Source organism: Podarcis bocagei (assembly GCF_964188305.1).
Source record: "Podarcis bocagei genome assembly, chromosome: 10".
Classification (NCBI taxonomy): Eukaryota; Metazoa; Chordata; class Lepidosauria; order Squamata; family Lacertidae; genus Podarcis; species Podarcis bocagei.
In genome coordinates, this window is record NC_138135.1 from 27,876,338 (window position 1) to 27,904,108 (window position 27,771).

Sequence of the window (27,771 nt, forward strand, 5' to 3'; positions counted from 1 at the left end):
TAACACTTTCCATTCTCTTTGCCTGTGTCTTTGGGGTTCTGTTTCGCTTTTTTCTTCTAAAATAGCCACTTTATTCCAAATCTTCCCCAAATTTGTGGTTTGCTTTCTCATTAAGTACGTACTTCCTTCTTAGATACAGTTAGGCTTTAGTCTTGCAGCTACACTATTCTTTAGCCAGAAAAATTAAGTCATGCTGAAATAATTTAGTTGGGTGGTGTGTGGCTTTCACTCTCTTCACTTTAGTTTGAAGAAACTGGACACTCTTTTCCACTTAGTTTTCACAACCTTCATTTAAAAAAACACCATAATAATTGCATGTGGCAATGATTTCATGGTGTTGAAATTTAAACCTTATGTAAATTGTTCTTCCACACGCTTGCATGTACACGTCATATTAGTATGCTATGCATAATTTGAAATGAATTATCATGCTTTATATACTACACAACCATTACTCGGAGAATGTCATGAACAGATTCATTTTTGTCACAGTGATCTATAGCATATCAATGCCCATTTTTTTGAAGGAAAAACTAAATTTCCCATCTTGACATTCTGTCTACCTGCTCATTATGGCATATGCAACAGAAGTTTATAAAGTAATGTTTTTCACACAGCATTCCAGTTTTGAATACTGAAGTACAGTGGTGCCTCGCAAGACGAAAAGAATTCATTCCGCGAGTCTTTTCGTCTTGCGATGTTTTTCGTCTTGCGAATCACGGTCCGTCGCAACTGCGCCTCTTCAAGCGGCTTTAAAAAAAAAGCGCAAGACGTTTTTGTCTTGCGAAGCAAGCCCATAGGGAAATTCGTCTAGCGAAGCAACGCAAAACCGAAAAACCCTTTCGTCTAGCGAGTTTTTCGTCTTGCGAGGCATTCGTCTTGCGGGGCACCACTGTAATTAGATGAAACAAAAAAACGGGAAAACTTTGACATTTAACATGTGCCTTTCAAATCACCTTGCAGGTGGGTCAGGAAAGCTAGCTGATAAGGAAAGCAAGATGAAAGCAATCTTATAAAGCTGGTTAAAAATATTTATTCTCTAAATCATTTCATTTAAAACTTCCTGTGTTGCATTTGTGGGATGATGCCTTTGATTGTCTTAAATTATAGCTTCTGAACAGTATATTTAACTCATGTGTGAACTCTTGTGTAATTGACTATGTAATGCTGGAATCCGTTATTTTATAGAAAGCCAACGGTGAATATAGTTAAAAATGTAACTTGGATTTTAGGAAAGCTGATTTGAGTAAGCTCAGAGAAATGCTAGGTAGGATTCCATGACTAGATATTACTAAAGAACAATCATAAATGAGAGAAAGAAATAGAAGACCTATAAAAAAGTCAGTGTAGCTACACAAAAAAAGCTTAGTAATCAGCTGAAAACAAAAAGGACATGCCTAAGACATGGAAGGGGAGTATGTCACAAAGAATGTGTAGCTCAGCGTCATGAGATCAATCCCATGTCTTGGGATTGTAGTCTGTTGCAAGCTGAACATGAGTCAGCACTGTGATGTGTAAGAAAGACTAATGCAATTTTTGGCTGTATTAGTAGAACTGTGGTTTCCAAGTTGCAATAGGCAATGGCTCTGCTTTATTCTGCACTAGTCTAATGTCGCCTGGAGTATCGTGTCCAGCTCTGGGTGTCTTACTTTTTGAACAAGTTCAAATGAGGGTGGTCAGGGGTTTGGAAAACAAGTGTTATGAGAAAAAAGTTGAAGAAACTGCGAAAGAGGACTTCTGGCTCTCTTCTGTGTTGTCCAGGTATTTGCAGAGACCTTAGGTTTGTTCTTTGCTTCCTCAGAGAGGAGGACTAGATCTAATGGGCTTAAGTTAGAGGAGGGTGGATTTCAGCTGAGCATTAGGAGAAATTTCTGATCAGAAACCCAGCAGTGGGTTAGTGGTCTTTGCATTATCTTTGTCTTGTGGGTGTTGGAAGATTTTGTGAGACTGACAATTCGGGAATATTTTGTGAGCCTTACAGATTGTGATTGTGTGTATTTTATTAATGGTTTTATTATTGTTAAGGGTATTTTTAGAAGCTTATGGAATTTTTGCCTGTATTTTAATTGCCTTACATTTTTACTTACATATGTGCCCTATAAATTTTCAAAGTTTTTGCTTCTTTTACAATATTGTAGCTGCCAGTTTTAAACAAACCTGCTGCTTTTCACTCATAGTATTTAAAAGCAGTTGATACAGAGAAAATGTATTAGCAAAAATGGAGTAAAAATCCAGGTGTACTGGTATATGCTATCATCATCTATGGATTATGACTGTTAAGTGTAAAATATTTTAAAATTGATAAGACTGCTATGTTGTGAACACAGGCTGAGAGTTAAAATTACCTTTGGATTCAGCACAGTCTTAAGTTTCAACAATATTCTGGCTATAAATTGTCCTTTTAAAGTTGACCGCTACCACTTATTTATTTATTCATTTATTTATTGCAATATAGGAAATTGGTGTGCATTTGCATCAATATGTCACTGTATACTACTTTCAGTTTTTATGTTGTTGTTGCTAAATGTAAAGATGCTAGCAATGCATTATTTAACTTTGCAAATATTGCTCTGTTCTAGTTTTGTTGCTTCTGCTAAGAGAAACTGAATAAAGCTTTATTATAAGCAACCATGTTTAGTTGACTGTGTGGGAAAGGAAAACAGTTTCTTGCTTTGCTTTAAATGAAGAAAATAGATCTGCTCCAAAGCAAGGAGCTCCTATAAGCAAAAAACCCATTTCAAAGTTGTTGTTTCCAGAATCCTTAGCTAACATACAGCTTGTAGATCTGGAAAATGGCAATGTTAGATCAGAACTACCGGATCAGCTCAATGATCCACCTAGTCTTTGAAATCTACAACCAGAGAGCATGAAGGCAACAGCACCACTGCCCCAGAGACACACTGCCTCTGAACATGAAATATGTTAAGCTGGTTCATCACTTTTGAAACCATTTAAACCAGTAGCCATCACCATGTCTTTGTGGCAGCAAATTCAGTAATCTTACCATTCACTGTGTGGAGAAGTCTTTTCTTTTCTTTCTTTCGAATCTGATGCTAATCAGATTTATTGGTGAGCCTGGGTTCTAATGTTATGAGAAAGATTTCTCTATCCACCTAGCATAGAATTTACTTTCCTCACTGCTACTGCATATTGAATTGATGTTTTCCTGGAGCTGTCCTTCACAACCATTTCCTGGACAGAACATTCAATGACTGTGCCTATCAGTTATGAAGTTGAGATTTTGCTTCCCCCAACCCCACCCCCAGTTCCTTTGTACTTACAGTAAATCTCATTTACGTATTTGTTGCTCATTCATCCAGTTTGAGGGGAGCTTCTTGGAGTTCTTCACTTACCATATTCTTAATCAGTTTGTATCATCTACAAACCTGGCTAACACTGCTACAGTTGACACTCACTACAGTTAATTATAAATTAATTAATAGTAGTTTAAAAACAGTGGACCCTAATGGTTACTTCCCTCAATTGTGAAAACTGACTGTTTCTCCATATCCTCTGCTTCCTGTTCTTCAGTTGGTGTCTAAGAGAATCTGTTTGCCTTAGCTCATGACCTCTAAGATTACTTAGAAACCTTTGGGGGCTTGGTCAAATATTTTTTGGGAAATCTAAGTTTATAATGTGTGCCAGATTACTCCTCTCTAGGTGTTTGCTGACACTCATAATTTTTAGAAGGTTGATGAAACATGAGTTCTGTTTGTAGTAGCTACAGTGCTTCTTCCTCAACAAGCCTTGTTTTTAATAGTTTTAAAAATTCTAGCTTTAGTAATAACTTTCCACTCATTTAGCTGTACTCCTAGCTTAACAGACCTTTAATATCCTGGTCACACTGTTGATTCCTTTTAAAAAGTTGGAGTTAACATTGATTCAATTCCAAGGTTGCTAATATTAGTGATGTTGCATATTGTTGTTAGTATAGTACTGAAAATATTCATGGAAAAATAGGTGTGACTAGTTACAGTGGTCTACACTGAGCCTCTTGGGCTTGCCGATCAGAAGGTGGGGTTTGAATCCCCGTGACAGGGTGGGCTCCCGTTGCTCGGTCCCAGCTCCTGCCAACCTAGCAGTTTGAAAGCATGCCAAAAAGTGCAAGTAGATAAATAGGTACCACTCAGGCGGGAAGGTAAACGATGTTTCCGTGCACTGCTCTGGTTTCGGTGTTCCGTTAGCCAAAAGCGGCTTAGGCATGCTGGCCACATGACCTGGAAAAACTGTCAGCAGCCTGTAAAGCGAGATGAGTGCCACAACCCCAGAGTCATCTGTGACTTGACTTTACCTTTACCCTTTTACATAAATACATGATTCAAACATTCAGAAGTTTGTGTAATGTTATGTAGACTTTGTCTCGTTTAAAATATTTCTGTTTTGGACAAATAGGTCCCTTGTATGAGGTTAAACTTGCATAAACAGATTGTAAGTAAAACGCCAATAAAATCGCGTATTGTGGAAATAGATCTTTTTTTAAAAAAGACACAAAAAAGGCACACACACGACATTCACTTGAACAACAGCTTATTTATCTAGGTCGGGGGGGGGGGGCAACTTTTGGTCTACCAGGTGCTGTTGGACTTAACACCTGTCTGCCCCAGCCAGCATGGCTAATGATGAGGAATTGTGGGAGCTGTAGTTCCGCAACTTTTGGAGGGCTGCAAGTTGGCCACCTGTGATCTAGATTGTTTCTGTTGAAGGTTTAGGAAATTTTAGTTTAATGACTATGATAACAAATAACCTGTCCTAATGGAATACAATTTATTTTTAGAAATTCATGTTGGAGTACAGTTGAAGAATTATGGGAAATTTCTAGAGGCATACACTTCCCAGCTGAAGCGAATTGAAGATGCATTGGATGACTCCGTAGGAGATGTTTGGGATTTTAATCTTGATCCCATTACATTAAATGTAAGCTTTTGTTTACTATGCACTTGTCTCTGTTCACTTAATTCTGTTGTGTAATTGATATCTGTGATCTAAGGCTCTTTGGAATAGGGTGTAGTGCTTTGCATAGCTATGCACATGTAAATCCCGTGTTAGTAATGACCTCGGTGTGTGACTGGGTACAGGACTGTAGCCTAAATGTCTTGCATTCAGCTGCTTTCAGAAGAGAAGTATTCTGTTTTAAACATTGACCTGCTTTGCATTTCACAATAAACCAAACCATAGCTTAGCACGAATGCGCAAGCATGTGGGCTCTAGGAGAAGAAATCATGGGTACTTTGCTCCTCCTTAGTCATTCTGTTGCAATATAGAGCCATTGCTTGGCTTAATGTGTTCTGAAAACCTGGTCTTATGGTTTAGCTCTCTCCAGACTAACCACACGCTGTAACCAAGGCTTGCCCTATGGGTTATGCCTCTTGTGTTGTTCTGGTCTTGCCCACCACTGGCATGTGGTTCCTGGAATGTTGCCTCAAAGGGAATGTGGCTGCAAAGGATTCCCCACCCCTGCACCAGACCATCTCTCTCATCCCAGTCAGTGCTGCCCTGCGATGACTTTGGCACAGAGGAAAGGCAGGCTAGTATGGGGTACCTAAGGAATGGCCCCCTCCTAGAAGCCTAGGAAATTGCATTATACCGAATCAGGCCTTTGGTCCATCTAGCTCACTGGTGTCTATGCTGTTGGCTTTTGAAGACTTCAGACAGAGGTTTATGTCCCAGCTCTACCTAGAGACGCCAGAATTGAACCTGGTACCTTCTTTGTGTTTTTGTTCAATAGAGCCTTGCGCTTGTTTGTCCCGTCCCCCCGAACATATATTGTGTTTCCTAAGCTAAAAGTGGTTTAAAGGAAAATGCAACAAAATTTAAAATTGAAGAAAATATAAAAGCACAGGGAATTATTGTTGTTGCTATTATTTATACCTTGCCTTTTCCCTTGATAAGGGACTCTAGGCAGCTTACAACTAACACACAAACAGCAAAAAACGGGGGCGGGGAGAAGCAAACATAAAAAACCCCAATTAGGTGTGTGTGTGTGTGCGCGCGCGCCATTGAGTTCCACTCCAGGCTCAAGGCTTTTTAAATTTGCTGAGGGGAAGTGGAGGAGCAGATGTCCCTGTTGAATCCTCTCATCTCTTGGTGGTCTCTTCAGGAGAAGTTTTTATGAGCTGTGTGACTTTAAAAAACAAAACCCTATGCGGTCGTAAGAAATCATTATGGAAAACCTATAGAGTTAAAGCTGATAGATGGGAACATGGACTAGAAATCATGGTTAATTTAGACTGGGAGCCAAAGTTTTCATGATCTTCTGGTGGCAGCTCCTTGTGCATTCCAAAGTCCCTCAAATTTCTGGAACCCTGAAGTAAAAAAACACCTATGCTCTGTGTGTGTTCATGCACACATGTGCAGAAGTGCTTTGCAAATTGGCTAGTCATATCTAGGGTAAAGTAAGTATACGCCGCCCTCCCCAGCCAAAGGCCGGGCTCAGAGCGGCTTACAAGCAATAATAAAAACAAGTTGAATAATTACAACTAAAAACAAAATTAAAATACAACATTAAAATATTGAAACATTAAAATATTAAAATGTAGCCTCATCGCAGGAGGAGAAGGAAAGGAAAAAAGAAAGAGAGGGGGGGAATCAAATTGGCTCCAAGCCAAAGGCCAGGCGGAACAACTCTGTCTTACAGGCCCTGCGGAAAGAAATCAGATCCTGCAGGGCCCTGGTCTCATGAGGCAGAGCGTTCCACCAGGCCCATAAGTACAAATGGGACTTAAGCCTTCCAGGAAACCATACGTTCCTGTTACACTAAAAAACAAAATTATTGTTATTAAAGAAAGTTGCTCTTGAAAATCTCTTGACTTCATTTCTGGCAGAGTACATGAGTCTCTGAAGGCGAGTAAAAGTGCCTAGTGGTATCTAGCTATGGGCCTGTTTAGAAATCATACAAGTCATTGTATGCTAGATCTTTTCCATGCGATAGCTGTCGTTTAGTTAATATGTTTCTAAAAATAACATTTGAAAAAGATCTTGTAGTTCTGCTCTGTGTGGTTCCTCCCCCTCCCCCAGAGGAGTTGAACAGGGTTTGTTTGTTTGTTCTTTTTAAGCAAACAATCTCTGTTACTGCCTTTATCATCATTTTATATATATATATATATAATCCACCTGTATATTTGCACTTAAGATTTTGTTTGAAACAGCTGTGTCAACTGTAATTGGACATTTTAGCCTATTCAGTAATGTGGCAGATCTCTGGCTTCCTAAAATCACCAGTTATTTTGTTTTATTTTAGCTTTTGCCTTATGAACAGTCTTCCTTACTCGAACTCATAAATACGGAAAACAAGGTAAAGTTCTTAATTTTAAATATGTATTACAGAAATCTTTTTAGTTACAGATCGGTAGCCGTGTTGGTCTGCCATAGTCAAAGTATAAGGTGGTATAAGGCGCATAGACACCACCTTATACCGTAAACCAACTGACCGACAAACATATCTACATGCCTCTAGCTACCATCCCAAACATACCAAACAGTCCATTGTATATAGCCAGGCACTACGTTACAGCCGCATCTGTTCCAGTTCTACAGACAGAGACTCTCACCTAAGAGATCTACAGCAAACCTTTTTAGAACTAAAATACCCAGCAGATGAAGTTAGACAACAGATCAACAGAGCCAGACTGATACCCAGAGAGAACTTGCTGCAAGACAGACCCAAAAAAGAAAATAACAGAACACCTCTAGTCATCACATACAGCTCCCAAGTTAAAACAGTACAACGCATCATCAGAGATCTACAACCTCTCCTGGACAATGACAGTTCTCTTTCTCAAGCTCTGGGAGGAAGACCTTTCATTGCCTACAGACAGCCACCCAATCTTAAACAACTCCTAACCTACAATAATACTACAACCAGACTTAACACGGACACTGGCACCAGAGCCTGCAATAAACCCAGATGCCAACTTTGCTGCCACATACACCCGGACAACACCATTACTGGCCCCAACAACATCACACATACCATCTCAGGACTATTTAATTGCTCATCATCTAACATTGTGTATGCCATCAAATGCCAACAGTGTCCTTCAGGTCTCTATATTGGACAAACAGGCCAAACCTTACGCCAAAGAATAAACGGACATAAATCTGACATCAAGAATCACAAAACAGAGAAACCAGTAGGAGAACACTTCAATCTCCCAGGACATTCTATACAAGATCTCAAAGTAGCTGTTTTACTACAAAGGAATTTCAGAAATAGACTGGAAAGAGAAGCTGCTGAATTGCAACTCATTACCAAACTTAAAACCATGGAGAGACCTGGTTTGAACAAAGACATTGGATTCTTATCTCATTATACATGACTTAGCCATTTTTCACCTTCTCACCCCTTGCCTTTTCCTGTAATACCTATTGCAGTCGTTAAGAGTCGTCAACAGGCTCATCTCAGCTATCTGTCAATCTCCCATTCCCACCACCCTTCTGAGTAATACCCCTCCCCACCTTCTCTCTATATAGAAGGATCTGGCAACTTCTGTTTCAGTGTATCTGAAGAAGTGTGCATGCACACGAAAGCTCATACCAAGAACTAACTTAGTTGGTCTTTAAGGTGCTACTGGAAGAAACCTTTTTACTCCATTCTTCAGCTGAAAAGGCTTCTAGAGCAGTTTACATAATATCAGCAACAAACAGCAAAGTTCATGTCTCCAGACTTACAACCTAAAACACACCAAAAAGGGAAATAATCGGAAAGGGAGGAGGAAAAAAGGGAACTCAGGCACGTGTTCTTCTAATAATCAGCTTGAATGGAAATATTTTAGGGAGAGAATGTGCTAAATGTAGCTAGCCCTGGCCTGACCCCCATCTCTCGCTTTGCTGCAGATATAGATAGATAGATAGATAGATAGATAGATAGATAGATAGATAGACAGACAGACAGACAGATAGATAGATAGATAGATAGATATTGCTGTAAATGCACTAATATTTAGCTTTTCTATTTCATTTATCCAGGTTCTAAACAAAGTAATCACTGTGTATGCTGCCCTTTGCTGTGAAATAAAAAAGTTAAGATATGAGGTAAATATCTCTTCATTTTGCCAACTACAAACTGCTTTCTAGAAACTAGTTTATTCACCTTCTATATTATGACTTCTTATTCAAGAGAAAAACAATCTTTTCTTTGTTCCTAGGCAGAAACAAAATTTTATAATGGCCTCTTGTTTTATGGAGAAGGAGGTAAGTACTTTACAGTTCAGTCTGCTGTTGGTTGGATTTCTTGCACATCATTTGCTATGAGGTCCCAGGATAGGTTAGAATAGGGTGGGTTCTCTCAGGGTTCACTGGTGCATCTTCAGCCTATGGTGAAAGCTATACAATGGCAATACTAGATTTATCTCTGTGAGTAGGGTGTTCCACAAGCTAGGAACTGTTACTAGGTAGGGTGATGGTGGGGCGTGATGGTGGGGCCACATCACCCACCACTTCCAAACACCTGTTCATTTGCAATGGCCAAGCCAGGAGGTGTATGAGAGATGAGGAATTTCCTCTTCTGCTCCCCATAGCATGGATCATCTTTCTTTCTTCGCCACCACTGGTTCCACCACTGGTGGAATTACTATCCCAAAATCCAGGCTAGCATGATTTTTTTTTGAGTGGTGGGGAGGCAAACATAGAACCTCATGAACTGACAAAAGGGCCTTGGATCCAGTGTCCTTTGCTCCCCCAGTAATGCCTTATTCATGGCCTAAAATGTGCTACTGACGGTGGTAGCTCTATTCAGGAGCATAGCCCTTGCCGTGGATGTGCCCATCTGCTATCAAAACACTTCTCTGCTGGGGCTCTGCACATCAAGGTTTCTGTGCCCATCTTGCTAATATGTGAAAATTCTTCTTTGGTTAGTTTTGAAACCAAATTTGAAGCCACAGATAGCAACTCACCTTACCTTTAAACTGTTTGAGCATTTGGCAGAGTTGCTTAAATAGTTGCAAAAGATAAATGTTTGGCTTCTGTTGATACAGCCCAATGGCAGCGTGATGTGCAAGGTCAACAGAATTGGTATGCCCTTGGCCAGGATTCAGAGAGGTGTGGGCGGCCTTGCCACTCATACACAGAGACTTTTAAGCTGCACTCTTGAAGTGGCTGCCCTCACAAAAAAACCCATCTCAAGTTAAGGAACCCCCTTTGGATTGGGACTCAGTGAAGTATGAGGGGTTTCTGTCACATGGAGGGTTTTTTTCTTTTCTCCTGGGTGAACAGTCTGCTTCTGCATGGGGATGGTCTGGCAGTAATGAACTGATATATCTAATTGATGAAAGTGCTCAATTCTGAGTAGTTCTATTTGAAGTAAAGCTTAACGAGTTAGTGGTGTTCAATATGTGGTCTGTTAGCTATATGAACAATCACAGGCCATAGGTAAGATAGATTTTGAATACTGTCTGCCAGAACCAAATTGTAATTCTTTAGTGGAAGCTTTAATGCCAGCATACAAAGCTGCTAACCCATAAGAATGGTTTTTGCTAAAATACTGAGGGTGCTTTGAAGAGGAAGTCATGAGGGACCTTGATCCATGCTGCCTTTGTGTTCAAAGAATGTTACTGCCAAAATAGAGAGGATGTTGAGCACAGAAATGGCAGTCACCCGATCACATCCTTTTGGGCAGTTTTGCATAGTTTCTTCTGCTTAGGGAAAAGCTGCTGTCTCCTTTCTTGCACCAGTATGATGAATGAGATCACATTGCTATGAGAATCCTTTGAAGATTGGCTCGTTCATGCTTTGAAGGAGGAAGTGGCCTTCCGAGGTTGTAGGATACAAGTTCCTATAGAACTAGAGTCTAGTAACTGTTTCTAATTTAGATAGTAAAAGGAAAACTTCTAGTATACATTGGCAGTAATATTCACAAAGGATGAAAACTGTTAATGACCTTTCAGGAAATAAACTTTACCTTAAAACTGAATTCCTGGAAGATGCTGCTTCTCATATGCTGTGCTTGTATTTAAATCCTTTTTGGAAGATACAGTGATGTGCTGCCAAAACTAAAACAAGGCACTTCTGATTTTCTTCCTCACTGGCAGGAAGCAAAGATTGCTGTAGCAGCTGCGAGACTCACATTTTTATCAGTAAACCCCCCCCCCCGACTCTTTGCATACTAAGCCATTTAGATAGAGCTGGGAAATTTAGTATCAGGCAGAGTACCTCTGTAACTTGTGCTCAGGGATAATCTTTGTTAGGTGTGTTTCCTTCCACCATGGGGATGCAGTGGTGGGAAAAGTCACCGTGTGACAAGCTCCCACATGTACTTTGCCATATGAGCAAGACCTGATTGCCAGTGGCTCCCCATAACACATAAACAAGATGTACAGGGCAGTGAATCTAACATGACATACTCAAAATCCAGTGAACATACTCACGGCACCTGCTGCTGTATACATTAGATGCTTGGGCTTTTCTACACAGAAATAATCTCCACTAAGAAATTTGTCATTTGCTAAATGATTCTTAGGGATTTGGGCCACAAAAAGTATATGATCGTTTGGCAAACATCCAGTCAAATAGACCCAGCTTATGCCTGTCTACATGAACTACCTTCTGAAGATTTTTTTTTTTAAATTCTCTGCTGTTTCTTCTTTTTTATAGATAATATTGATAATCTTTATGTGGGGTGGTGATAAAGTAGCATTTAAACATGAAGTGAGCATTTTCTAATAAATCATTCATTTGGAATCCATTGATGATGCATAGTTTTGTTGTAGTATATTTTTAATTATGATTAAAAAAACCACCCTTTGCCATCTTAAGTGTCATTAATAGGTAAACGATGTGTTTTCTAATATTCCTGTAACTCTCATTTTACCTTTCAAGCTATGGATTCCAGTAAGGTGGAAGGTGATGGCCAAATACAAATGGGAAGATTTATTTCATTTTTACAGGTAACACCTGGGACATAGTTCTGCAACTTCTATGGTATTTTTTGTGCTGATCAATAGACTTCATAATCATTTGCTTCGAAAATGTTTGCTATACCACAGGCTTTTAGTGGATTAGAGTCAATGCTATACAGTTGTCACCAGTTGTGTTGCTTATACTGCCACATTCACTCAAGTCTTTTTGCCCCTGTGTAGTCTCTGGTCACTTCGTTTTTTAAAGTTTCAGTAGCAATTCAAGCTGCTGTTAGGAAAAGTCTAGCAGTGCGAGTATAAGTACTTGAGTCCAGCAGTGGCGCCACCACTTTTTTTAACATTTCGATGTGACTGTTAAAGAGTACCCAATGTGACTAAAATGCTCTACTAGCACAAGTTTTGAAGTTGCTATTTTAAAACCATTGAGATGGATCTAGACTACCCATGCCCAGAACTCTGCCCAAAGTACATTCTGCTGAAGGAAGCAGGATGTATTTTCACCATGCCTTTCCCAAAAGCTGTTCCATAGGGTTTGGGACCCACCCAAGTAGTGTGGATGAAAGCAAAGGGAGAATTAGTGAAGATTGGCCCCTTTCACCTGTCAGGAGCACTTCTGTTCAGAAAATAGCAAGTCTGAATGCCACCCCAAGATGTGAATGCTTGCTTATCTGTGACCCTTTAATAACCCGGGGGGGGGGTGTGAAAAGAAAGGGAGTGGATTTTGAGTGGACATACGTATGCCAGGGAAAACGTTCAGCCACTGCTCATCTTCAACCCCCTTTCTGCTGGTCCCCTGCTCAAGAATTTAATTTCTTGTGTTTTTGTCCCTAGTGATGGTGGAAGGAAATTGCAGAGCTACACACAGTATGCTTGACCTTCAGATACAGAATAAGACTAGTTGTGTTTCCTGCTAGAAGTATATTGTTTGATTTACTGAATTTCAAGAGAAACATTCTTTAAAATAGCTATTAGTTCAAGAAACTTTGAAAATATTGTTTCTGGTGGAAAGAAACCAACCACTACAGAATATTTTTTTAAAAAACTGAAAGCAGGATCTGAATTGCTCAACTTCCTATGTTTTTTACAAGTCATGTTGTTGTGCCTGGCATAATTTCAACAACTGGTGATTGCGATAGCTCAAACCTTGTCATTTTTCTGTACACAATGTACTTCTCTTAAAATAAGAGGGGAAGAATGGTTTTTGATAAGTTTTGATTCGTGCTAAAACAGGCTAGTAGCAGTTTTTTCTGAAAACCCTTTTATACATCTGGTGTCTGTGTTTAGTATAGGTACCGTATTTTTCTGTGTATAAGATTAGGGTGTTTTGTTTTTTTACTTTAAAATAAGGTTAAAAATCTGGGGCATCTTATACATGAATAGTGCATATGCCCATTTTCTAAATTTGGGGTCCCCAAAAGTAGGGAGCGTCTTATACATGGGAAAATACGGTATATTGTGACCTTTTTGTATTGGATCAGATTGTTATTACATGTGTGAACTTTGCTGTCTATTTTGTTGTTTCTTCAGCTTGTAAGCTTTGTGTATAGTAAGGCGGTATATAAATTAAAAGTGAAATGAAACGAGATATCTTTTGTGTTTCGCCACCTTTTATTTTAGAGACACATAGGTTTAGGTGATCACTTTTTGGATAGCTCCCTACTGTTTCACCTGATATTGTCAGGAGAATTTCTAGAGAACTTAGATTTTTAAAAAAATAATCCTGCTTTCGTTTTGCATTCTTCTAATACATGAGACTATTAGTGGTTTCCAGTGGATAGAAAATGCTGACATAGTAATTGTTAATGTTTCTCCAGTGTGAGTTCTCATTTACTGTTGGTCACTTTCCTGCTACAGAGCCAGTAAAAGTAAACATTCTTTTGGTACAGCTGTTGCATAACTGATGAGGTCTTATTCACCATTCCAGACATTAATCTGTTTTGAAATTACACTGCCTATTAGTTCTTAATATTGTCTAGACTACTAATAAGCACTACAATGGCAGTATTTAGGAACTTTGAATATTTTTTCTCTTGTTTGTGATTGTGACAGGTTGGGTTTTAATAGGGTGTTCAAGTGTTTCATTACAAGACTGTTTTGCTACATTAACTTCCCTAACTAATCCATGGATAAATAATCTCATTTAGTATGAAAGGGGTTTCTAATTTGTACAAAATTTGTCATTTCAGGAGTTGGCTTGTTTCGTGACACGCTGCTACGAGGTCGTGATGAATGTAGTTCATCAGTTGGCTGCCCTTTATACCAGTAACAAGTAATTACTGCAAAAAATACTATCCTTTAAATTTACTTGTTGAAAACGCAAATGAAAAAAATACAGCATGTTGATGTGCTTCTTAAATTTTGCAGAGTTGGGGAGGAAATATGGGATGTGTGCCTGAAATATGGGATGTGTGCATTGTTAAAAGGACACCTGTCTGTTTTGGGATGTAAACCATGGTTGTTTTGGATTAATGAGTATTTCCATTTAATGCTCCATTTGAAGTCACTAGCTACTGCAGGTGTTCACTTCTGAATAATTAGCTCTTTTACTATCACAGACCTGTACAACTTGTGACCTACCAAACTGAATGCCAGTTTCTAGTGATTGCAGCCTGTAGGGCACAAAATAAATTCATGTGGCTGATGATAGCCTGGCAGAGTGAAAACCCGTGTGTGTAGGACTTGGCATATATGACCGCTGGACTGTGTTCAGGTTTCTAGGCCAAAACTTGGACAGGCCTATTTAGCAATACTTAATGTGATTTATCACTTTGATTCCAGTATTTCGGGTTCTCAAGTGATCATTTTTTAAACCTCTTGCGTGTTCAAAACTAACTACTGTGTTGGGCTTATTTAAAAGGTCTGGGGACCTTAGGGTAAGGGGAGGGTAATAAATACGTTAATAATAAATAAATAATAAAAGCATGAGGCTCTAGAATGTTTTTGTTAAATGGTGTGAAATACAGTATTTTGTGTTTCAGGAATGCACCTAAAGTTATAGAAACATCAGGAGTTCATTTTCAGGTGAGAATTCTGTAGGGATTTTGACTTGTTATGTTGCATAACTTGGTAGGTTCTTTACCTGGGAGTTTGATATCTGGATATCTGCCTTACTTGGAAGCATTTTTTAAAAATGAAATAAATCTACAAATATTATAATAAAAATAAATTGTGCTAGGTTCTTTAATAGGCTAAGGACACCTGATTCCTTCAGGGATCTCTTCTTGCCAGCTAGGCTTACAGTACAGCATAGTGCAGTGGTTTTCAACCAGTGTGCCGTCGCACCCTGGGGTCCCCTGAATGATGTTCACAGGTGCCACGGGCAACACTGTCCTCTGTTCCTTCCCTCCCTTCTTGGATGCCCTCTTATGTCTCTGTCTCCCCAAGGCTTGCACAGCTGTTTGTTGTAGCAGCCCTGGCTACAAGCTCCCTAGGCAAGTAGTGCCTCTGGGGCTGGTCAGGGGGTGCTGGTTGCCAGGAGCTGAGGCAGCCCAGGAGTAAGTAAGCAAACAAGCAAGCAGGCGAGGGAGCCTAGCCAGGCAGTCTGCCAGCCCTTGCTGTTGGGAATGGGCAAACAAGTCCCAGGCATGTGAGGAAGTGTGAGAAGGCACCTGTCTTTGGGATGGGGTGGGCAGCTCAGAGACCAGCGGCGGCGGCTGCCCAGAGGAGGCTGAGGGAACACTCTACAAGGGAGGGTGCTGGAAAAGGGTGAGGGGCTGCCAGCCCTTCAGGCAAGGGGTGACATAACTGGGCTCCTGAGCCCCACAGGGGTGCCGCAGAAAGAATGTCGATGGTTAAGGGAGCTGTGGATTCAAAAAAGTTGAAAACCTCTGGCATAGTGAATAAAATATGTAATAAAAACTATTGTTATGGTCCTGTACATCTCAAGAACACCAACTCTATATAATAATTTTCTTGGGGACACTATCCTAATCATATATACTCAGTGGTACCTCCCATTGAGTTCAGTGGGACTTACTTCCAGAAAAGTGGGTATAGGATTTCACTCTAAATCCAGGATATATGCCTTTTCAAACAGGCTATGTATGAGCATCTGGGAGAACTGCTGGCAGTTTTACTTACCCTGGATGAGATAATAGACAACCATGCTACCCTGAAAGAGCACTGGACTATGTACAAAAGGTATGTGGATAAATTCTTACATTTATTTCCACTGGTACTGTAGAAAAATAAAAGTATCATCAATACAGTGGTCACTTAAACAGATGTTGATGCTTCACCGCACCTTTTCACTAGTGTGGTATTCAGGCCTTAATTTCCTGTATTTTGCCACCAACCGGAGCAACATTAAGCTTTAATTGCATGTTTCTAATTATTCCTACAGTGACCAGCTGATGTGAACTGTTGTTAAATTGTCAAGCGTGTGATGGTTCAATCAATCAATCAAGGTTAACACCCTTCACCGTAATTAGGAAAGCATTTTTCTTCTTCATTAATCCCCTGGGAATAATGGTAATCATGGCATAGTGCAGTCCCAAATGACTTGTGTCCCAGAAGTGTAGCTGCGCAGTCAAGGCCACTGATTAAAGTTGTGCCAGGGCTTTTTTGTAAACGAAACAAGCAAAAATCTTAGGTCAGCTCATATTATTCAAATATGATATTATCCCCCCACATCATTCATAAGTGTGTGAATACAAAGTTTGCTCCTCCAGATTATTCCTCCTAAATAATTCCTTCCATCCCGTACACATTTAGGAATGTTGACTTTCTTTTAAGTAGATTTTTTATTTTTTATTGCTTTATTAGGTTACTAAAATCTGTCCGTCATAATCCTTCTAAATTTGGAGTGCAGGAAGATAAGCTGAAGCCATTTGAAAAGTTGCTATTAAAACTAGAAAACCAATTACTGGATGGGACGATATTCCAGGTAACATAATAAACAATAGAGCTTATTTCTTAATAGAGTTCAGATGTGGTTTGTAAGATTTATGGAGTGAAATGTTTCTTTTCTGAAAATGTCATCGCTTAATTGGTGTGTTTAAATTTTAAATGGTATGCTGTTGGTATCCTCTCCTCAGTTATTTATCTAATATATTCTGACTGGGAGCCAAAGAGCTACTTTAGGTGCACCCAAGAGCTTGCATATACCAAGTGCAATTTTTGATCAGTTTTCTTTTAAAAGCATTCCATATTGCAAATCACTTTTGAAACTTCCCTCAGATTAGAAGCAGCTTGCTAAGTGGGGCAGAGAGCTACAGTTTGGAAAAAGGAAAAAGGAAAGAAAAAAATCAAGGCACACAGAATTATTTGGGAGACATCCACTTATGGACTTTCTCCTGTGCTCTCTTCTCCTTTCTTCTGCAGCCCTCACAGATCTCCTCTAGTGGGTTGGAGGACCGACCCTCCAGACCATATATGAGGGGCATGTAGGGAGCTATGAAGAAGGAGAAGCAGGAGATGTCCATTGCATAAGCAAATGCCCTGTACAGTGGAACCTCGGGTTGTGAACGTGATCCGTGCGAGAGGCACGTTCGCCATCTGCAGCGTTCGCAACCCACAGTGCTGCTTCTGCGCACGCATGGGTTGTGATTTGGCACTTCTGCGCATGCGCAAAGCACTGAAACCCGGAAGTAACCTGTTCCGGTACTTCTGCTCACCCCGAAAACTGTAACCTGAAGGGTCTGTAACCCGAGGTACCACTGTACTATATTTCTAGAATCAGTCAAGTTGCAGCTGAGTCTTTTTTGTGATCTGTAGTAAAAGTATCAAAATTTTTAGATGCCTCCTTTGTTGTTACCTTATATATAATTAACAGTAACGTTTCTTATTGCAGAAATAAGCTTTTAATAATTTTCTTATAATAGTATTTACTATGTTAGAAAAGTGTTTGGGTTTTATTTTATTGTACTTTGAAATTAACTGCTACTTGTACAGTGGTGCCTCGCAAGACGAAATTAATTCGTTCCGCAAGTTTTTTCTTCTTGCGAGTTTTTCGTCTTGTTGATGCACGGTTTCCCATAGGAATGCATTGAAAATCAATTAATGCGTTCCTAGGGAAACCGCCTTCAGACCAGGTCCGGGGACAGTCTGTCCCCCAACCTCTTCTGAAGGCTGGGGGGGTGACAAGGGCTTTTCTTCCCACCGCCAGCCTTCAGAAGGCTGTTCTGAAGGCTGGCGGTGGGAAGAAAAGCCCTTCTCCCCACCTCCCGCCCCGCAAGCTCCGGGGACAGGAGGGCTTTGCTGCCGACCGCCAGCATTTTAAAAGCCCCCGCTGTCCCGGGGCGATTTTAAAATGCTGGTGGGTGGCAGCGAAAGCTTCGCTGCCGCCCGCCAGCATTTTAAGATCGCCCGGGACAGCAGAGAAGTCTCTGCTGCCCCGGGAAGGCAGGCGGGGGGAGCAAAGACTTTTGCCCCCCGCCAGCCTTCAGAAGAGGTCCAGGACCTCTTCTGAAGGCGGGCGGGGGGCGAAAGTATTTGCTCCCCCCCCGCCTGCCTTCAAAAGCCGTCCGCGATAGCGGGAAGCGCTTCCCTGCTATCCCGGACTGCTTTTAAAATGCTGGCGGTGGGGAGCAAAGCCTTTCGGCCCCCGCCGGCCTTCCTGGACCTCTTCTGAAGGCCGGAGGGGGGGAAAGGCTTTGCTCCCCACCACCAGCATTTAAAAGAGGTCCCCGGAGATTTCCCTATGGGCTTTCGTCTTGCGAAGCAAGCCCATAGGGAAATTCATCTTGCGAAGCGCCTCCAAAACAGAAAACCCTTTCGTCTTGCGGGTTTTCCGTCTTGCGAGGCATTCATCTTGCGGGGTACCACTGTATTGAAATTAATAGTTACTCATATTGGTACTTGTACTGGGCTCAGCTGACAATTAACAGTCAATGAATCAATCTTAATCGCCTTTTGATTAGATTTTCAGTATGGTTTCATTTGAACTGAACACTCCCCAAATAAAGCACAACTTGCCAGTTGAATTGTCTCCATCATGGAATTCTGATTGATTTGCAATCATCTATTAATATGTTGTTCTCGTATACACCATGGCACTAATGTTGTAAATCACTCTTGTTTCTCTTGTCCTCATTCAGGCCTGTATAGAGCAACAATTTGATTGCCTCAATGGTGGAGTGTCAGTGTCGAAGAACAGCACTTTTGCTGAGGAGTTCGCACATAGTATTCGCACAATTTTTGCAAATGTTGAAGCTAAGCTTGGTAATGCAAGATGGATTTTTTTCTTTGCATTGACATTATTGTTTGTAAAAGTTGTTATATTGTTTGTTTAGTGGCAGACTTCAAAACTATTCTTTTCTGTGTGTATTTGTACAAGGTGAACCCTCAGAAATTGACCAGAGAGATAAGTACGTAGGAATTTGTGGGCTGTTTGTACTGCATTTTCAGATTTTTCGGACAGTAGACAAGAAATTTTACAAATCGTTACTGGACATTTGCAAAAAGGTGAAGATTTTGTAATTTTCCTCTAATAATTAAATTTCACAAACAACATAAAAATAAAAACCTCTTATAAAAATATAGTAACAATATCTAGTTACAAGCTCTCACTAGTAACTCCAGCTTTAAAATAATTTAGCTAGGGTTTTTTCTGTTTTCATAGTTTCCATTTGTTGTCCTTTCTGAATAACAATTATGTTTTGTGTATAGCAAAGGAACCGACAATATGTTATCTTTATAGTACTCGAGTTGCCTTGTCAATGAATGTTGCAATAATTTTATTGTGGTCAAAAACTGCTATTTTTGCCATTAATTGCAAGTGTGTGATTTGGGCAGCTATTGCCTTTGATAATGGTCCTATTCATGTGTTATTCACATGTAGGATATTGCTGTGATTACTTGGAGCAGGGCTGCTTTTAGTTCCACCTCTTAATGCTGAGTCTCCTTCCTCAAACAGCCACACATTTTGTGCAGTTGTTTGAAGAAAACCCCTAGCATGTGAACGCCTGCTCACATTTAGGGCCTAGTCACAATTAGGACCCCTGGTCGCCCATGTTGGGGGTTATCTTTGGTCAGCTGCAGGCAGTGCATGATGGTTTGATGAAGAAGATGAAGAACTGGAAGTATGGCCTTGGTCTCATTAGTTACTGCAATGTCCTGCATGTGAGTAATGCACGGGCTAATAACCACCATAAACAGTCCAATCTTAACCATGTTTACTCAGAAATAAGTGGTGCTTCCTTCAATGCTTCAAAATAAATTTGCCCAGAATTTCAGCTTAAATGAAACATTGAGAGGTACACCTGTTTCTTTTCATCCTTGCTCTGACATGGGCATAGATGCTGTAAGCCACCTTTTTAAAAAAAAGCAAAACTGTTCTATCCAGGGATTTAGCAGTGATTGCACTAATCTCTTTTTATGCCCATTCACTGTTGAAGTAGCATGCACTGAATTGGTACAGTTGTCATACCTGTTCTAGTTGCTCTGGTACTCAAGGAATGAATCCTAAGATGCTATGGACTGTGTGTAGCTTAGTTCAGTCCCGCTACGCCTCCTCCTCCTTAATCTCCGAAACATGTTCTGATAATTCTGCTCCCTGTTGGTGCTGCAGGGTGTAGACTTGGCAGCAGAGCCTAAAATCCTATGCAAACATTCATGTGAAATGAAGTGAGATTACTTAAAACTGGGCTTAGAACTGGCCTGCTATGTATGTATATCTTGAAATACCTTTAGGACAATCCTACATATGTGAATGTGGTGTAGCAGTTTTCAATATCAAGTCTAATACGATATCTTTCTCTCCCCACCCCCTCCATCCTTCATCCAAATGTTACTGTTGCTGCTCCAGGTGCCAGCTATTACACTTACAGCTAATATCATTTGGTTTGCTGACAACTTTCTCATTCAGAAGGTGCCAGCTGCTGCCAAGCTTCTGGACAGGAAGAATTTTCATTCCATTAAAATACACAGAGAAACTTTTCTACAGCAGAAGGCTCAGTCACTTACCAAGTAAGGTTTGAAGAGTAGTGAGCTCTCCCCCCCCCCACCTGTATGGTTCCTACTCTGTAAATCAAAAATATTTGTAAACTGAAAAAATAGGAGCTAATTGACATTCCTGTTCTTTTCCAGTTATGAAAACAGCCAAGCACCCCTCTTTTGGTGGGGATTTTATGTTCCATGGCCATTGTGTCCAGATAAAAGTATTCAGGAATAGGGTATTAAATTCCAATGCTGAAGACATGTCCTTTATTCTCTTGAATATTCTAACCTATTTTAATATTATATATTTAAATGGTTTTAAGCTGCCCTGTGAAGGGTAGGTAAGAAATCAAAATAATACAAAAAATAAATTGTTACACTGGCTCAGTTTTGTGTTTTATTTAAAGCCTGATATATTCACCTTGGATTAGTCAAGCTCACCAAGCAGTTAATTTTCAGGATAATTTACACTGGCAGAAATTTGGCATGTCAAATTGTGATTTGCATTAACCATAATTCAAAACCCAAATCATTGTTTGGCTGCTATTTTTCATACAAGCACTCAGCTTCGTAACTTGTCTCCATGGCCCAACAATCCCTTAAAGAAGAGTGATGGCTGAAGTTATGTTGGGCATTGTGCCAAATCATAGCATAAACCTGTAACAAACTATGGCTCTTGACCCATTGCAAACAATGGCATGCCAATTCAGATGTTTCAAACCACAGCTCAGCTTCTTTAACATTGGTTAAAGCTGTATCTGACTGAACCATTACATAACCATTACTTGTTTTCTTTCCAGAGAGATGCAGTCATATTACGTTTTTGTGAGCTCATGGATGATGAAAATGGAATCTATTTTGTCAAAGGAACAACAAATGGATAAGTTTGCAGAAGATCTCACTAATAGGTGCAACGTTTTTATACAGGTGTGTTCTAGGTTCCAAAGCAACATGGCTGGAAAATGCTGTGATATATAGATAGATAGATAGATAGATAGATAGATAGATAGATAGATAGATATAGATATATATAGAGTTAACTTTATATTTCTTGAGTACCATTTACTGAAGAAGAAACGGCTGAAACGGTCTATTACTACAATTGCTTACTAATGAATGTAGGGTTAATACATATAGTAATTTCTTTATATAGCCTAAGTGAATATATTTATTTATGACTGGCATTATCAAATTAAATTTTGCTAGCTCTGCAATTTTCAAACTTTTGTTTCACAGATTAATAGGCTTGGTTCAGATATGATTCCTATCACTGGCTTGATGCTGTGTGGAAAAAGTACTCTTTGTCACCCCACACTGATCACTGCACACACTTACTCATGTGACAAACCATAGTTTGCTGTCATATCTGAACTGGTAAATGATGATATACTTTTCTTGGTTGTAGAATAAGCACAAACCAGAGTTTCCCTTGTTTGAATGTAACAGGCAACCATGGTTTCCTACAAGAGGAGGGAAGCCCTAGGCTCATTCCAGACTCGTTCATTTAATGCTAAACAATTCTACATTGCAATGTCTCAACCAAGCCATCTTCTCAAACAGGGAAATAGGGGTTCTGTTTTGTTTCCCTATATCAGTAATTATTATTTAACGTATTTATACTCCACTTTTCCCCCAAGTTGAGATTCACTAGCGAAAGCTCAGAGCTTTCCACATTAACTTGTGTGAGAAGCTTTATCAGGCTTCCCTGCTTGCTGTGTAACAATGGGGAGTGAAGGTTGGTGGAGTCAGCCTTGTGGTATTCTAGAAAAGGGACTACCAAGGAAGGAATAAAATCACTTGCATTGTAGAAATCGGGAAATTGATTAATAGTTCATGTTTCAGTAGGTTGGTGCTTGTTTACTTCTAATTCCATAATGTTTAATTCAATTGTATATTGAACAGCTGTATTTGTGTGTGATAGAACCGATTTTGGACACAAAAAAATATTTATGATGCAGTAGAGATGTAATGGTGATTCACGTTCCCCTCCCAATTTATCTCTAGGGGTTTCTGTACGCTTACAGCCTTAGTAACATCATTAAAACTACAATGAATCTGCACATGTCAATGCAGAAGCCAATGACTAAAACCTCAGTGAAAGCATTGTGCAGGCTTGTGGAACTTCTCAAAGTAAGTTGCAATATTCATCTCCTTGGTGACCGTAACATTTGCAGTAGTCCTTTTGCAGGTGTGTTAAGACCTGCGTGCTTTAATTTATGAGCTGGAAAGATGGTAGACAAAATATATAAACAATAATTCAGGCAAAGTATACTTATCTAAATGGTTTACATCTCTCCAGAGCCATACGTTTTGTGTCTCTAAGTTGTCTTTATTTGCATCTTTTCTGGGTAAAATATATTTACTGTAATTCTGAAACCACTATAGGTCAGGTTCTCAAAATAGGGTGCCTAAGCTGAAGTTCTGTGCTAATACAATTGATACTCCATTTGTGGAACTCCTGGAGATATGCTCACCCCCCCCCCTCAGTATTGTCATTTTGGCACCTTTTGAAGACACTTCAGAGATAGTTTAGGTATTAGGACTGACTATGTTGCTCTTACTTCTGTTCTTACTCTTCCTACATAATGCAGTTATCTTTCTGCCTTCGCCAGTCCAGTCACAATGGTTGTTTGTTTTGCTATCTGCTGTAAATGGTCCCATGTTCTTTTAGAGGAAGCATGTTTTAGAAATTGATAGATACAATCAGCAGCAATTACACCTAATTTTAGTTGTACCTGCGGTCTGTTGCCACTAATGGTCTCTTTTAAAATGTGCATTTGACTGTGGTCTAAACCTTCATTATAGCTATCAGTGATGCCAGCATGATTTGTACTTGCTGACATAGCAGCAAATATAGTATACTGCTTTTGACAGGAATATTAACATATAGCTGCAAGTTGATTTTGATGGAGCATCCAAGTATAGCTACCTTGTTAAAAATTCAAATTGTATTTCATATTGAATTTAGCTGTTGAAGATTTGGATAAAGTAGTTCTTTGTATGGAAGAATAGGCATAATGTGATTCAAATTAACAGAATTGTGATGTTAACTCGTGTTCTGAAATCTGGTCAACTGCAGGCAATACAACATACATTTTACAGAAGAAGTATGATTGTCGCTGATTCAGTAACGCACATAATTCAGCATCTACAGCATCAGGCTCTTAATGCTATTGCTATAGCCAAGGTAAGCAAAAAGTTTCAGTAAGTAGTTTACTGTTCGGTATAGTTAAAATGAGTAGCTTTATAACAGTTGGGCTGCTTCATTTATGTATTTTTAGTGATAGAAACCAGCTAAAGAGGTCAAATAGTTGGGAGGTAAGCAGTGATGATGATAGCAGTCATATGTCATTATGTGAACAAGCTCCAGGTTCCTAGTGTGCAACTGTGAGGAGGAGATTTGAAGCTTTCTGTTTTTCAATGGAATTCTGTTTGTCAATGCTATATATCTGAAGCTGGACAAACTGGTTAGTCTTAATGGTGCTTTACGGAAACAAGCCAGTTGACTAATATAGTTATCATTAACCGCTGTTTAGGAGTCAAACACAACACTACACTGCGGTTAATTGAAAGTGAAAGTAAATGTTTTTGATTGCCCTTATAATTAGTGCCAGAAGAGCCATGGTGATGGGGCAGACTGGGGATTATTTATATAATATTAAGCCATAGATTATTGCATCTGAATGCAGTCAATGTATGTTTTACATTGCTCAGAAAATATGTATGGAATTTCATACTTACTCACATACTGAACACTTTGGTGAGTTTCCTCAACTGCAAAGTTGATGTTAATATGTGAAGCAGAACATGGGTGAATGATCACCAAAGGAGAGAATGATCACACAGACGATAATAATATGTACACTAGGGATGTTTCCAGCTTAAACTCCATTGAGGTTAAAATGAATCTGTGCTCTGGCGGAAGTCCTGCATGTTTCAAAAGGGCTTGTGCTGAAGAGTCTCAGATAAACTGTTCACTAGCATTTTGAAAGCAGCAAGGATATTCCCTAGAGTCTAAGCTAAACCTGAGTAACTTCAGGGTTGCATTAATGTGCCGACTATACTTAATTTGGGATAAAGGGGGAGGGGCTACTTTGGGGATAGCTTTTCTTGCTAAGATTTGTGTAAGATTATGATATGTATATTAAATGTGGCTTAGCTCGACCTTGAGACCAAAAATGCAAATAATGTGGTAGGCTCATAAATGCAATACAGAATTTGCTGTTGAATTTTCCATAAATACTAAACCCCAAATGCTCTCTTCTATGCTTTTTTAAATGAAGAAAAGAGTTATTTCAGACAAGAAGTACAGCGAACAGCGCCTTGATGTACTCTCTGCTCTTGTATTGGCTGAGAACACCCTCAACGGTCCTAGCACAAAACAGAGACGACTAATTATTTCCCTCGCACTCAGTGTGGGCACACAAATGGTAAGCACATCAGTTCCTTCCATAATTGCAATATTTCATAGAATCATAGAGTTGGAAGAGACCACAAGGGCCATCGAGTCCAACCCCCTGCCAAGCAGGAAACACCATCAGAGCACTCCTGACATATGGTTGTCAAGCCTCTGCTTAAAGACCTCCAAAGAAGGAGACTCCACCACACTCCTTGGCAGCAAATTCCACTGTCGAACAGCTCTTACTGTCAGGAAGTTCTTCCTAATGTTTAGGTGGAATCTTCTTTCTTGTAGTTTGGATCCATTGCTCCGTGTCCGCTTCTCTGGAGCAGCAGAAAACAACCTTTCTCCTTCCTCTATGTGACATCCTTTTATATATTTGAACATGGCTATCATATCACCCCTTAACCTCCTCTTCTCCAGGCTAAACATGCCCAGCTCCCTTAGCCGTTCCTCATAAGGCATCGTTTCCAGGCCTTTGACCATTTTGGTTGCCCTCCTCTAGACACGTTCCAGTTTGTCAGTGTCCTTCTTGAACTGTGGTGCCCAGAACTGGACACAGTACTCCAGGTGAGGTCTGACCAGAGCAGAATACAGTGGCACTATTACTTCCCTTGATCTAGATGCTATACTCCTATTGATATTTATCATTTCTGTTAGCAGCAATCGCATAGGGAATTGCATAGTCAGTGATTAAGGCACAGCCATAAAATTAACTTTTGTTATTATTATTGGATTGATGCTCTTGCATGTCTATCTCCTTCTTTCCTTTCTCCCTTTCAGAAAACATTTAAAGATGAAGAGCTCCTTCCTCTCCAAGTAGTTATGAAGAAGCTTGCCTTAATCAGTGAACTTAAAGAACGGTAGGTAATGCCACGGAACAAAATTCTGCAGACTTTCAGCACAATACACCACCTTCTTGTCTCCTGTAGAGTGCTATTCATCATCATATGTGATAGTCAGGATTTTGTATACTTAGTATGAAACTTGGCTTTAAGCACAGAGTTCAGCGTCCTGAAGAATGAATTCCATTCTTGTTTCTTAAAAACTGTTTTTTTCACCCCTGTGACTTGTGAACATCAGCTTGAAAGTGTGCTATATTATAAGGTTATTTCTGTTTGAGATCATTGCTGTTGGAATGATAATTCTTTGCTTTCTTTCTCAGTAGTAACGTTGCTCCTTTTTCCTTTCTAGAGTCCAAGCACAATGTGACTGTTGCTTCTTGTATTGGCACAGAACTGTATTTCCAATTTATCTTGATGATGTCTATGAAAATGCAGTGGATGCTGCTAGGTTACATGTAAGTAAAAGAAATATACGAAATAGGAAGGTGGGTTAAACAAAACCATGGTTTGAGATAATGGCTTGCTAATTAACTTTGGATAGAACAAAGCACAGTTCCCAAAGGTCTTGCATAATGTGGAGTTGTGGAAGCCTGCAAAGAGGAGAAGGGTGAGCACACAAACTTCTGGTTAATTTGTGATCACCCTGAGATTCTGTGAAGCAGTCCAGCGAGTTCTGTGACAACAAAAGTTGTAATGGCAGTCAAGTGCACCCAATGTATTATATCTGTTGAGCAGCAGCCATGGGGATTAAATGCACCTTTCAAGCAGTTGTCTTGAGGATGCCTTCCCCTTCATTCCTTCTCTTGCTGCACTTTTCACGGTTTAAATCAGTAGCAGGGTGGTGCAGGCAGAGCAGTGTTGTTTACTTGGCTTCATATTTGCTTCTCTTCTAATGTTGACTGAGAGATAAGAGACAAAGCCTTAAGGATGACAAGCAAAGCAAAGCCTTCTCCCATCAGAGGAGATCAGGAGATGGACAGCAAAGTTTTTCAAAATCTCATACAGTAGTTCCTCTTAATAAGTTCAATTCAGGCTGTCTCTCACTTGCTCTCCCAATAATCAGCTCCCCTTTAAAAAAAGTTTTAAAAGAATTTACTGTGAGGGTTCTGCCAAAGTTTTTTTTTTAAAGTGAAGGGTTCTACTACTGCAAAAAGTGTGAGAACCACTGACCTAAAGTTTAACTTTATTTTTAATTTTGTTTATTTAACAAAATGTATACACCCCTGTGGTGAAACCTCTAAGCAGTTTACAAGAGTTTGAACGGTTTATTATTAAGCTTGCTTGTTTCAACTAACCTTAGTTAAGCTTAACCTCAATTTAGGATTCTTTTTTGGAATTAAGTTTTTATTCAATTTTCTTTTACTTATATTGGTTACAACCGTATTTACAGATTTACAGTTTTTGAACTTCCACCAGCACCTCCCACAATCATCCATTTTCTTCGTTTCCCCGCATTTTCTATATAATATTGCCGATTTACCATTTACCTTCACCTCTCTGATTTTTGTCTTACAATATACCTTAAGATGTTACAAAGTCTCTTTAAACCCCACTAGCGTTGTTTGTTTGTCACATATTGTTTCCAGATATTCCGCAAACTTTCCCCAGTCCTCAATAAATTTTTGATCTTTCTGATATCTTATCTTTCCAGTCATCTTATCAATTTAGGATTCTGATGGCATTCTAAACTGTGATTAATCTAGAAATGAAGTGGAAGCTTCCAATTTCTTAGTGCTGTGCTGGAGTTGGGTGGGGGAAGAATGCTCAGCGTCCAGGCTCACTGAGTCTTGTTCTGATAAAC

The 27,771-nt window shown here is 39.7% G+C and overlaps 1 protein-coding gene across 3 annotated transcripts in view; it reads left to right on the forward strand.

Moving 5' to 3' along the window:
* WASHC4 (WASH complex subunit 4) overlaps positions 1-27,771 on the forward strand; it is a 40,621-nt gene that overhangs the window by 1,949 nt on the left and 10,901 nt on the right. For 2 of the 3 annotated variants that reach the window (XM_081211912.1, XM_081211914.1), the window contains exons 2-19: positions 4,775-4,914; positions 7,238-7,291; positions 8,965-9,030; positions 9,144-9,189; positions 11,812-11,879; positions 14,036-14,118; positions 14,828-14,870; positions 15,886-15,989; positions 16,614-16,734; positions 18,887-19,010; positions 19,126-19,253; positions 20,596-20,756; positions 21,527-21,653; positions 22,731-22,856; positions 23,806-23,913; positions 25,010-25,156; positions 25,909-25,988; positions 26,320-26,425. In XM_081211912.1, the coding sequence (XP_081068038.1) occupies positions 4,775-4,914; positions 7,238-7,291; positions 8,965-9,030; positions 9,144-9,189; positions 11,812-11,879; positions 14,036-14,118; positions 14,828-14,870; positions 15,886-15,989; positions 16,614-16,734; positions 18,887-19,010; positions 19,126-19,253; positions 20,596-20,756; positions 21,527-21,653; positions 22,731-22,856; positions 23,806-23,913; positions 25,010-25,156; positions 25,909-25,988; positions 26,320-26,425 (1,832 nt within the window). Of the gene's footprint in view, positions 1-1,606; positions 1,762-4,774; positions 4,915-7,237; positions 7,292-8,964; positions 9,031-9,143; positions 9,190-11,811; positions 11,880-14,035; positions 14,119-14,827; positions 14,871-15,885; positions 15,990-16,613; positions 16,735-18,886; positions 19,011-19,125; positions 19,254-20,595; positions 20,757-21,526; positions 21,654-22,730; positions 22,857-23,805; positions 23,914-25,009; positions 25,157-25,908; positions 25,989-26,319; positions 26,426-27,771 lie in introns of those variants that run through there. The other variant, XM_081211913.1, reaches the window with a different exon arrangement.